Source organism: Lissotriton helveticus, chromosome 6, assembly GCF_964261635.1.
Source record: "Lissotriton helveticus chromosome 6, aLisHel1.1, whole genome shotgun sequence".
Lineage (NCBI taxonomy): Eukaryota > Metazoa > Chordata > Amphibia > Caudata > Salamandridae > Lissotriton > Lissotriton helveticus.
The window spans coordinates 1,949,081,326-1,949,094,342 of record NC_136067.1 but is presented as its reverse complement, the minus strand read 5'-3'; the positions used below and the strand labels follow the sequence as shown (position 1 = coordinate 1,949,094,342).

Sequence of the window (13,017 nt, the reverse complement as noted above, 5' to 3'; positions counted from 1 at the left end):
CATTATTACACATTGTAATATGGCTGGCACCATATTGAACCCTTTGTGGACCGGGCGGAAAAGCGGCGGACGGTCTTTCCGTCTGCCGCGGACCCCCAGCCATTGTAATATGGCGGGGGTCATTTCTGCAAGGATGGCGGATGGATCTTCCCTGCCGGGCCTGCAATGACTACCGCCTTCCCGGCGGGTGCGATCCGCCCGCCATCCTAATTGGGCCCCAAGTCTTTGAACATTGATGCCCCCTTACACCCATGGCCAGTCTCAATGCCTTTCCTCTGTTTCCTTTGATCCTCCAATATCTTGTCAGAATGAGGAGAGAGTGTGCTCAGGTTATCTTGATTGCTTCAGTTTGGCTTGCTCTTGTTGGTTGTATCTACTAATAGCGATGAAGACAGAACAAGAATGGCTTTTACTGATTGTGCTGTCCCCTTTAGTTCTCTCTCTTCTCTAGATCGAAGTATTAAAAAGGCTCAGGCTGATTGCCGAAGAGAATAAACTGGCAGGGCTGATCATAAAGAGGATTTCTGATTCAGTAGATAGTTCTGTTCAGGCTTCAAGGAGACCTTTAACTTTGTGCTAAGCACTGGTCGACTTTTAGGAAGCAGTGCTCTGCTAGGCATCTAATTCCACAGTCCATGGGTGTAGCACAGACTCTGAACATTCTTCAGGGTGGCGTCTCACTTGGGCAAAGAGTTTCAATCCTAAAAATACAGAGTTGGAAGCAGTAACGGCCTTCAGAGCTTCCCAAGGTAATCTGGAGGATGACCAAGGGCTGATGTAGAGCCTATTCAAGTTTTTTTTAACATCTGTCTCTGAGTACCCTGTCTCTTTCCAACTTGCAAGCTCTCAATTATTCTACCCCCCTGAGAAGCCCTCCTGTTGTGCCCCTTCAGTCTATCAACATCAGAATCCCAACCATAAATGTGCTCATATCAGCAAAGAGATTAGGTGAGCTAGGCTAACTCTCTTATAAACATTCTCCTTTAGAATATTCAAAAACAATATTTTGCTTTTTCGCGGACAGTCATTTATCCCTAAAATGAACTCTCCTTTCCATCTTTAGCAGGAGTGAATTCTCCTAGTGTTATATCCCATTCCAGAAACACCGAAAGGATATTAGCCTTCACTCCTTGGACATAAAAGGAGCAGTTCTTGCCTATCTCAAAAGTGTAGGAGAGTTTAAACTATCTTCATCATTTGTTTATCAATTTTGGCCAAGCCAAAAGGCAGTTGAAGCCTTCTGTTCCAAATTTGAACTGGTATATTTGTCCTCTAATTTCCTTAGCTTACAAGGAATCAGGTGTTCCATTATCAATAGGAGCCCAGGATAGATCAACATGGGTATGTCAGCATATCTGGCGGGTGATAAGGGGACATCCTTGATTGAAATTTTTCAGAGCAGCCAATTGGGCTCTTTCCGCAACTTTTATTGGACATAAGAAGTTAATGGAATATCCAGAGGCGTAGGGGGAATTTGTATGAAAGTTCTTTTTTCTGTGACATGAACATGAAAATTAATAACTGAATAAATGTTGATTTCTTTTAGTAGAGGAGTACGTTTGTCCAGGTATGAATTAACTTAGGTATGTCCCACATAGTCATTAATCCGTTGAACCAGTTCAGTCCAATTGTACTTTAAGTGACATTTGAACTCTGCATGCTGTTTTATTGATATGTCTGCTTGTTAAGGTTTTTATTAACCGTACAATAAACATTCTTCTTCTATTATCCAATGTGTATATGCTCTCTCGGAAGAAGGCTGCCATACTGGCCTGTAGCATCCTTCCATAAATGCATCAACATAGTGAGGCCAGGACCCTATCCTACTTTTGATCACACGACTTTCATAGGGGACTCATACCCTAGTCAGAGGATCACAAGGGGGTTCTCCTGACTGTAGAAGCATAAGGATCAGTATTTTGTAGTCCACTGCAGTGTTGATTAATCTTTTGTGAGAATGCCCTGTCTTTTCCCTTATAACGTTTTAAAATAAGACACATTTAATAGGCTGCTGTGACCGCTTCTCTGAAACTAGTACCACTCTGGCTGTGCCTGCAAGAAAGGTCTAATGGTGCATCTATAATTACAAAAAAAGGTAGGGGACTGTCCAGGTTCCCACACACACTCATAGCATTGGCATTTCTGCTTGATGGCCCAGAGGTCTTGCCCTCATACTGGCTGGGGCTGATGGGTCAGTGGACTGATGCATCCACTCTAGGGGGCCTGTGTTCGACCTCATGGTCACAGGTTCAAATCCCATTGGGTCCACTCAGCCTTTTGTCCATGTGAGGTTGATAAAATGAGTACCGTTGGCTAACAATAAACATCTGTTATTCAGCGCCTAGATACCCTTGGGTAATACGTGCGCTTTACAAATACATGTGTTATGTCCCATTCTGGAATAGGATCCAAATCAATCTACAAGAGCATCAGCATATCAGGTCACTTCAGGTGACCATCTTCCAGCAGCTCATGATGGACCTGGTGTTCTACTACGTTTATCCCAGCCTTCCAAGGCAGGGAGCGTTCCCTGAATTTTTTTTACCTTGGTGGCTAAATCAGCAGCCTACCCGGAAGCCTTGTATATCTCAGGCAAACTGCACCAGATTAACTAGTCAAATTCTCAATCCACCTTCCCAATCCCATGCTGCTCTGGTCATTTCAAGTATGTCACAAGTCGATCAATTTCTTTATCTGCGATCATATGTTTTGGTGGGAAAAAGAACGATTGGTTGGAAAGTTACCCTAGCAATTGCCCGTGGTTAGACAATTTGTCAGCATTCCTCCGTTCACCTTTTTGTATGTTTGATGTGTTTTGAATAGAACATGAATACATTACCATAGAAGTAAATCTTTTGAAAATACATTTATGTAATATGTTATGATTAGAGTATACGTTGCACATTTCATAGCATACTCCACAGTTGTATTTCTTCTTTCATGACAATTTTAATTTGGCAACCAAATTATAATACCTTTACCGTGTCTGTCTGTCCCGGGTGGATCTTTGCTTTGGAAATCTCGTGGTTTGTGTGGTGACATGAGGTCAGTCTGATGGCTAAGGCAGAGCTAAAAATGTGCACTGCTGTTGAATACCAATTGTACTAGAATAAATAATCCTGCCATATCTGTGCTTGCCCTTTCTTTCTTCAGCTTCTTGTGGTTTGTACGGAAGGTATTACTCAAATTTGGTTACATATAACCAACTTTCAAAATCACTCAGTACCATTGTGATCTATATTTGACATTCCAAGTAATTGTTTGCTAATCGTTTATAAACTATGCGGCATTTAGTTTCAATACCCCAACTGCATAACATACAATGTGTATTATCTTTCACTGCAGGTGTGGAGCAAAGAATCTGCAGCGAATGCTAAAAAGGTTGCTGAGAAATGCATTTTCAAACACAGTTCTGATAAGGAACGTATGATTGGCAGTGAGTCCAAACTTCTTATTTTAATTGCACTCAAAATTTTAACAGAACTCTGCGTGCCATAGTAGCTTCTTCTAAGCTCTTTGAAAACTTACCGCCACAATGAGAGAAATGAGCAAAAACAGAGAATCATTTTGTTAAATATTTTCCTATGGGGTGATGTTTCTGTTTTGAGGCTTTTCTTAAATGTTGACCTGCCCAGTAGGTTTCTTATCTTGTGATTGGGGTCAATTTTAAAGTGACAGGCCTCGATGGTAGTAATATTTCTCCTTTCTTAGATGTGAGGCATATACAAATACATATATCCATTTTCATAGAGACATGCAATGTTATACCAACAATAAGCAGTAGATCATTAAGAACCATATAGATCAGTGTCCACTTATTTAGCAAACCAATCCTTCGCACCACTGCCTCTTTGCGGTCTTTCAAAACCAATCTTAAAACACTTCTCTTCCAAAGACACTTCCAGGAATAATTAAATCCAGGTCATGACCCTCATGGCTGCATGGCATTCACATGAGCTCAATTATGTAGATATGTTTTCTATACTTGTTTCACCCTAACTATGCCACCCTCCATTTGTATAATCGTGGTTGTATGTGTAACTTGTTAATATGTAAACGTCATCACGAATACCTTATGTAACTTGCTTTGTTCTATTGTAAAGCGCTCTGACACCTTTGAGTAATGTTTGTGCCGTATCAAATTGCATTAAATAAATACATTTGCATTAATTACATCATCAGTGGCAGGTGAGAGTCCTCCTCCTTAGGGGGTACCACATTCTTCATAATTTCCCTGTATACATGGATATGGTAGGGTTTCTTGCCAGAGCCAATTGCTCCACCAGTCGACTCCGCAATCCCCACCCCTGCCGTCAAAGTTCACCAGGTCACTCAACCCATCCTATAACCCCTCCTTATGGTGTAGCCTAAGTGTGCTACCAGGGGATTCAAGCGATTGTGTGTGTACACTTAGCGGGCACCCCTCCCCATTTGTATCTTGAAACATCATCAGTAGTGTAGTCCATGCTTCAAGATTGTCTTGCAGCTTGTCGTCCCGCCTGTAGTCTTTAGTGTGTATCGTCTCTGCAAACGCCCACTCTGTCATGTCCTTATACCACAGTGTAACCAAGGGAGCCCTGTTGTCCAACCACCCTATTGCCACTGGCCTTTTAGCCAGTAGCAGGGCCAATTGCAAACATTTCCAGTGTATTTTCCTCCCTCTAGGCTTTATGACCCACAGGAGGCATTGCAACAACCCCTCATCTATGGTAATACCAGATACTGAGATCAGAGGTTGGACCACCCCGTACAAGAAGCGCGCACATTGGAACATGTCCAGGCCAGATGCAAGAAGGAGGCACATGTGCACCACACCACGGACAATCCGCACTCCTGCCCCTGAACATCCTGTAGATGGGAGTTACATCTGAATATATAGCCCTGATTCACGTATGTTTTCATATGAGTAGTTAACAGAAGGAAAGCCTGATGTTTCACCGAATTTATAAGTAAGCAAACCACACTGATGAAAATTTATGGGTAATTTGCTTCTAAGGCCCTCATTACAATTTGGATGAAATAGAATAGTGTATTACCACTATTGGTAAATATCATTACTCGGGGGATGCATTTACAAAATGTGGTAGATACCTTCTACTCCAAGTCTTGAATTGAAAATGATGCATAACATACAGAAAATGTGTTTAACACACCAAATTCTACATGGTTTGTCTTTTTTACAGAACTGATACATTTCAAAAGGTTTGTTTGGTCGCAATTGGTGGTATTGGTTCTAGGTATCGGCGCCACAAAGGAAAATCCACTTATGTTATTCTCAGTGAATAATTACTTAGGACGGTGCTATAAGGAGAAGAGAACCACACTCCCTCTTCTAAATTAGGCTAGGGCCACACAAAGTCAAAAGGTTTGACCAGCCAGACTCTAACAGGGGAAAACTGAGGAATCCAATAATTCTGTCTCATAATACAGCTGTCAGAATGTATCTATAGGTTCTAGAACTATTGCAGGTCCTGAAAACATTCTTATTATTTCCATGGATTTGTTTTATATATTTACATTCTTTTTAGCCTGTGAAAATCGATTTCAATTGTGCAATTATCACAGTTTCCATTGTCCTGAAATATTTGTCTCATTGCTTTAAAAGGTTATAGGTTAGAAGTGAACCCGAGTGTTGTCTGAAACCTTGAGGAAGCATTTATATAAAGAGCAGTTGTACCTACATCGAAGATAACACAATCAATATACAAATACATCAAATGATCAATTTATTCAACTATATATAAAAAACATTAACAACAATGTGACGTCGCATTAGAGGTGTGGTGAGAAATGTACTTGATGTTCTCATCAAGTGATAAACATGTGTGACAATACATGATCATGAGTGTGTATCAAGTAAGAACAACACAGCCCATTTTATTCTAATATACATTCAAATTGGGTTCATGGAACTGGTCGGCATTGTTTCAATCCTTTAGACATATAGAAGGATCTTCATCATGACTCTAAGATTATATGAGCTCAAGAAAAATAGAGGACTAAAAGAGAGCACAGAAAATATAGTGTTAAAGTAGAGAAGGCCATAGTACGGGATTCCAATGCACACAATAAGTGAATATGCAATGGGCCTAATCAAACATTACTGGAGGTACCATTGGGCTCAGTCCAGCTACATCTATCGATTCAAAATACACAAGATATCAGCCAAAATAGCGGTAAGAAATGGGGGTGGGACATAGTGAATGGGACTAGAGTACATCCAGAGAGTCTCAAAGTTACCTGTGTAAGGATTGTATAGACTCGCAAAGTCCTCAAACATTGCCAGTGTAGTTCGGATAGTACATGAAAGAAGTGCTTCCAGTTCTAAACTTTAAAGAAAAGTCATTGATAAAGTACCTCTGTTTTGATGGAGTACCTGGAGATCTAGACTCAAAGTATCCCTCAATGAGAGAAATGAAAGGGTTATTCTGAACCCTATTTTCCGCTCCATAACTGATATTTTTCATTCACCACTTCTAGAACAAGTAAAGAATGTAAAAGGAGACTCCCAACGCTTACCAAAAAAAGAAACAATATAAAATCTGTGGAATTTAAAAATGGTAACAGCAAAATAAAGAGCTTGAATTTGAGTTCCAATTGATGAAATACTTCCAGGAAAAGTTTCTCTTTCTTTTATTTTATATATTAAGTGCCTAAAAAGGGGAATAGTTCGATAATTGCTGTTTGGATGACCTCAAAAGGGGTTCTCCCACTCCACTACTGTTTTCAGCTATACAAAAATTGAGCAAAGGCAAATATCCCCTTAGTAGACATAATCTATTGTAGATTATTCTCAAAATTCATTATCTAATTGTTTGATATAGCTTTATTGCCTTCGATAAAGGCATCACCTAACGCCTCAATTACAAAGGTACATTTTAACATAAAACTGACAGATACTGTTATCATAAGCTTTATGCTCCTCTAAGAATTTTTGGCTTGGTGATGTATCTCCCTCCTGAGACTCGAGTTGATGTTAATTAATCTCATATTATAGAAAGACATTGTTCTGTCCCTTAAACGTAATGTCCTAAAGAACAATCCAGTCGTCAATTTTTTCCTCCAAATTAGGTGAAAACTGGTCTGGGGTTCCTTGTGTCACATTCAGAGAGCACCTGGCCTGGAAGTTCAGCTGAACTGCTGATTTGCAATTGCTGGGTCATCTTTGAGGTAACATGTCCCCAGACACTAATTTCGAATCCAACTAGACCCTACTCTAGTTATCCTAATCAATGTTTAGTAAATTTGCTAAATAAAGGCAGTATACATATAGACACACATAACTATCAGCAACAGGAGGAGCAGAACAAATATGCCCTGTAGTGGCCTTCACTCCAATTTTCCATATTCTACAAGAAAGCCAGTATACACACCGCCTTGTGGTCTTAAGTTGGATCACCAGGCTGTGTGTAAGTTGTCTGCATCATTCGCTCAACATGTGCTGAGACAATAAAGAAGCACTCCATTGACCTGCAGACTTTTGCACCCTAATTCTCTAAAGCCAGAGTTTGATATAAGGCATGTATCTACTCTCTCCAGTTATGGACGGCACCACTTAGGAACTCTCATTTGTTCAAATCCAATTACAATAATATAATTTGAAGATCAGAGCGAACATGTGCACTGATATGCAGGTCTAAAAAGTACCAAGTACCTTATATGACAGACAAAGATCTCAGCATGACATATTGCAGTTCAAATTACAGAAAGGGGACTGGCATGTAATTTTAGTCCCGGTGTTTATCCTTAACCCGTAGTCACACCTATGCTGTATCAACTGTTACATCATATCTGAGGCTGCTGGGATGTTTTCATACTGAAGAGGCCTCAGGCACAACTCCTTGTTCATGCAGATTGGCAGGCAGCAACACTTCTTGAGTAGCAGCCAAAGCAACTTGAACAGTCGCCAAAGCACCCGTGTAAAACCTCGGAAAGAAACACATGCATATAGAGTATTAATCTGACTTCTGCAAGTGTGAGGAGCAATGAGGTGTGATAATAATTTCTGAACTACTTCTTGTTCTTAGTATTCACTTCCACTCATATTTTAACCGCGCTCCTTCATAGGTTAGTAGAGCACACTTCAAACACACACACATTAGCACAAGATGAAAACTTCGATTGTATTTGTTTGGTGATTGGGCAAGCTTTTGCCATAACATGAAAAATGTAATTAGTGGTGCAAACACATTGTGCTCATAAACATCAAAATGGATGTTGCATTGGTGAGGCAGCAATCTTGGAAAAGCCTAGTTTCATTATGGCAATCAAACAGACTGAAATTGACATAAAGGTCTCTAAGACTGTTGCTATCCGGTTGCCAGACATTAAAAAACAGGGTAGAGGGTTGATTAGAATATCTACCCACGACTGTTTTGAGGGGGGAAAACTACATTGCTTAATAAACAGTTTGAAGGACAACCTGGCAACAAATTAAGCTCTCTTTTCCTTCAGTGCTGTTACTGGAGAGGAGTGAAATGTAGGTTTAATAGTGTAAACAGAAATAGATATTAGTGTTGAGGCTATAAAGGATTCCTTTTTTCTTCCACTTTTTTATCTTTTATATAAATCTTGTTATATAGGATACATTTTGATGCAGTTGTGGAAGGAGTTTCATCATTGTTATTTAATGGGTGCTTTGAATCTAATAGACCAACAGATCATATATTTTTAGCTGTAGGACTTACTCTCTAATTGACTTTCATGCTAATATGTATGAGGACTTTATCAACTTTAGGGATTGTAAAATCCTAGCATGGACATAAGTGGCTATTTCGGCATCCTAATTGCTTGATGGCAGTAAACTGCTCTTAGATAATAGCAGCTTTGTAGATAAGCAGCTGTCAGAGAAGGGAAGATACAATATAGAGACAACAAATTATAGCAGCAATCATCAGATTGTTCCTGATAACAATTTTTATTTTAAAACTGAATTCCGAATGTGTTAATTATTGATGGATGATGTTTTGGTCAACTGAGCCATCCATTCAGGCTTGTTAAAGACTGTCTGAAACGTAAACACTTTCTGCAAAATCCTCTTCATGACTGGCAAAGAGAACATACGGACAAGCATCCCTCAGTGTAGGAGGTCAAAGAATGTTAAGGTATAACTCGGCAAAAAAGTCTTCACTGATTATATCATTGGAATTTATTAGAAGATGTGATTCATTTGACTGCCTGTTGAGGGTTTTTGTTTACTGATTGCACAAGGGACTTTGGATGTTTTAACTACCCCTGACTCTGATATCCTAGAAAGTATCTGGGCTGATTATGTAGCTAAATGTTTTGCAGGAAATATGCCTGATGGTTCACCAGTGCTACAAGAGGCTGTATGTCAGAATTTCATGGTCACACATACTGACCTACAAACTGTACAATATTGACTACCACTTTGTCATTAAGGTAGGTATGTATAGATCATTAGAGATTTACAATTCTTAACTCCACATCTAAGTACGTAAAAGATGCATATATCTTATTTGAATGTACATGTGAAGTTAAGAATACTAACAGCACTAACGACTTAGTAGTAGTTGGTAGTCTGTAGTTGATATTTTGTAGGGTGATGTGAATAACTCAGTATTCTGGTAGTACAACAAGCCACATCGGGATGATAATTTGTTAAAACGTTTGACAAATGATATGACAAAAAATAATGACGTTTCTCAAATCTAATACTGCCTCTAACGCAAACTGAATAATCAGGATTGTGATACAGTATCTACAAAGTTGGTGGGATTGTTGTTCATTTATTTGAGTCCATTGTGGCTATTTAGCTCCACCTTGGAGGGTTAGTATTATAAGACCTCTATTTAAAATAAAAAGAAGCTGGGGGTCATAATAAACGTCTTGGAGTATAATTCCTGCTCCTTCAGGGGACAGAGTCAAGAATTCTGCACCTGCTTCTGTACGTTCCTCTTGATGGTGCACATAACTTCTTGAAGTCAAAAGGTGAATTTGTATGCCTGTTTTCAGATAGCCATTATTTACAACAAGGGGTGGTGATGGACAGAGTCTCTGAATTAAGCAGAGTACTCTCACCCAGTCAAGAGATCAGGGCTAGATCCAACACCGTTTTTTAGCTCATTGCACCATCCCAGTTTCAGAACCTGGCTGTATGCAAATTAGTCTGTCCCTGGCCCAGTGCATCATGGGAACAGGGCAGACCAGACTACAAAAGCCAATTCTTACACTGGGAAGGAAACAAGCTTCCGGGGACCGGTTTCTGCCATTTCAGGCGTCTTCGGCCCGGCTTGCTTGAATCCTGATGGTGCAATGAGCAAGGGACTCACATCTGAGTATACCCTTCCACGCTTAGGGTGGACAAAATTATTTACAACAAGGGGTGGTGATGGACAGAGTCTCTGAATTAAGCAGAGTACTCTCACCCAGTCAAGAGATCAGGGCTAGATCCAACACCGTTTTTTAGCTCATTGCACCATCCCAGATTCAGAACCTGGCTGTATGCAAATTAGTCTGTCCCTGGCCCAGTGCATCATGGGAACAGGGCAGACCAGACTACAAAAGCCAATTCTTACACTGGGAAGGAAACAAGCTTCCGGGGACCGGTTTCTGCCATTTCAGGCGTCTTCGGCCCGGCTTGCTTGAATCCTGATGGTGCAATGAGCAAGGGACTCACATCTGAGTATACCCTTCCACGCTTAGGGTGGACAAAATTATTTACAACAAAGGGTGGTGATGGACAGAGTCTCTGAATTAAGCAGAGTACTCTCACCCAGTCAAGAGATCAGGGCTAGATCCAACACCGTTTTTTAGCTCATTGCACCATCCCAGTTTCAGAACCTGGCTGTATGCAAATTAGTCTGTCCCTGGCCCAGTGCATCATGGGAACAGGGCAGACCAGACTACAAAAGCCAATTCTTACACTGGGAAGGAAACAAGCTTCCGGGGACCGGTTTCTGCCATTTCAGGCGTCTTCGGCCCGGCTTGCTTGAATCCTGATGGTGCAATGAGCAAGGGACTCACATCTGAGTATACCCTTCCACGCTTAGGGTGGACAAAATTATTTACAACAAGGGGTGGTGATGGACAGAGTCTCTGAATTAAGCAGAGTACTCTCACCCAGTCAAGAGATCAGGGCTAGATCCAACACCGTTTTTTAGCTCATTGCACCATCCCAGTTTCAGAACCTGGCTGTATGCAAATTAGTCTGTCCCTGGCCCAGTGCATCATGGGAACAGGGCAGACCAGACTACAAAAGCCAATTCTTACACTGGGAAGGAAACAAGCTTCCGGGGACCGGTTTCTGCCATTTCAGGCGTCTTCGGCCCGGCTTGCTTGAATCCTGATGGTGCAATGAGCAAGGGACTCACATCTGAGTATACCCTTCCACGCTTAGGGTGGACAAAATTATTTACAACAAGGGGTGGTGATGGACAGAGTCTCTGAATTAAGCAGAGTACTCTCACCCAGTCAAGAGATCAGGGCTAGATCCAACACCGTTTTTTAGCTCATTGCACCATCCCAGTTTCAGAACCTGGCTGTATGCAAATTAGTCTGTCCCTGGCCCAGTGCATCATGGGAACAGGGCAGACCAGACTACAAAAGCCAATTCTTACACTGGGAAGGAAACAAGCTTCCGGGGACCGGTTTCTGCCATTTCAGGCGTCTTCGGCCCGGCTTGCTTGAATCCTGATGGTGCAATGAGCAAGGGACTCACATCTGAGTATACCCTTCCACGCTTAGGGTGGACAAAATTATTTACAACAAGGGGTGGTGATAGACAGAGTCTCTGAATTAAGCAGAGTACTCTCACCCAGTCAAAAGATCAGGGCTAGATCCAACACCGTTTTTTAGCTCATTGCACCATCCCAGTTTCAGAACCTGGCTGTATGCAAATTAGTCTGTCCCTGGCCCAGTGCATCATGGGAACAGGGCAGACCAGACTACAAAAGCCAATTCTTACACTGGGAAGGAAACAAGCTTCCGGGGACCGGTTTCTGCCATTTCAGGCGTCTTCGGCCCGGCTTGCTTGAATCCTGATGGTGCAATGAGCAAGGGACTCACATCTGAGTATACCCTTCCACGCTTAGGGTGGACAAAATTATTTACAACAAGGGGTGGTGATGGGAATTAAGCAGAGTACTCTCACCCAGTCAAGAGATCAGGGCTAGATCCAACACCGTTTTTTAGCTCATTGCACCATCCCAGTTTCAGAACCTGGCTGTATGCAAATTAGTCTGTCCCTGGCCCAGTGCATCATGGGAACAGGGCAGACCAGACTACAAAAGCCAATTCTTACACTGGGAAGGAAACAAGCTTCCGGGGACCGGTTTCTGCCATTTCAGGCGTCTTCGGCCCGGCTTGCTTGAATCCTGCAGGTGCTTGTCTCCTTTCTGGTGAAGAATTGGCTTGGTAGTTCGGTCTGCCCTGTTCCCATGATGCACTGGGCCAGGGACAGACTAATTTGCATATAGCCAGGTTCTGAGCTGGGATGGGGCAGTGATGGATCAAGCCCTGATCTTTGGACTGGGTAAGACTGGTCTGCTTAATTCAGACACTCTGTTCATCACCACCCCCTTTTCTGTATCGTTTTTGGCCACTATAGGTGTGGCAGGGTATACTCAGACATGAGTCCCTTTCTCACTGCTCCATCAGGATTCAAGCAAGCCGGGCCGAAGAGGCTGAAATGCCAGAAACCGGTCCCCGGTAGCTTGTCTCCTTTCTGGTGAAGAATTGGCTTGGTAGTTTGGTCTGCCCTGTTCCCATGATGCACTGGGCCAGGGACAGACTAATTTGCATATAGCCAGGTTCTGAGCTGGGATGGGGCAGTGAGATAAATAACGGTGATGGATCAAGCCCTGATCTTTGGACTGGGTAAGAGTGGTCTGCTTAATTCAGACACTCTGTTCATCACCACCCCCTTTTCTGTATCGTGTTTTCAGATAGCCAGCACACGTTTAGAAGCAGTGACAGGTAAGGACCAACCAAGTGACCACCTGGATTCAAAGCCAGCTTCCTGAAATGTGCAGTCACTCCGGTGTCCTTGGTGAACAT

The 13,017-nt window shown here is 41.9% G+C and overlaps 1 protein-coding gene across 1 annotated transcript in view; it reads left to right on the top strand.

Annotated features, from left to right (window-relative positions):
• LOC144761977 (cysteine-rich venom protein-like) overlaps positions 1-13,017 on the top strand; it is a 128,662-nt gene that overhangs the window by 49,561 nt on the left and 66,084 nt on the right. Inside the window, exon 4 of the mRNA XM_078647146.1 lies at positions 3,346-3,436. Coding sequence (XP_078503272.1) covers positions 3,346-3,436 — 91 coding nt within the window. The remainder of the gene's footprint in view (positions 1-3,345; positions 3,437-13,017) is intronic.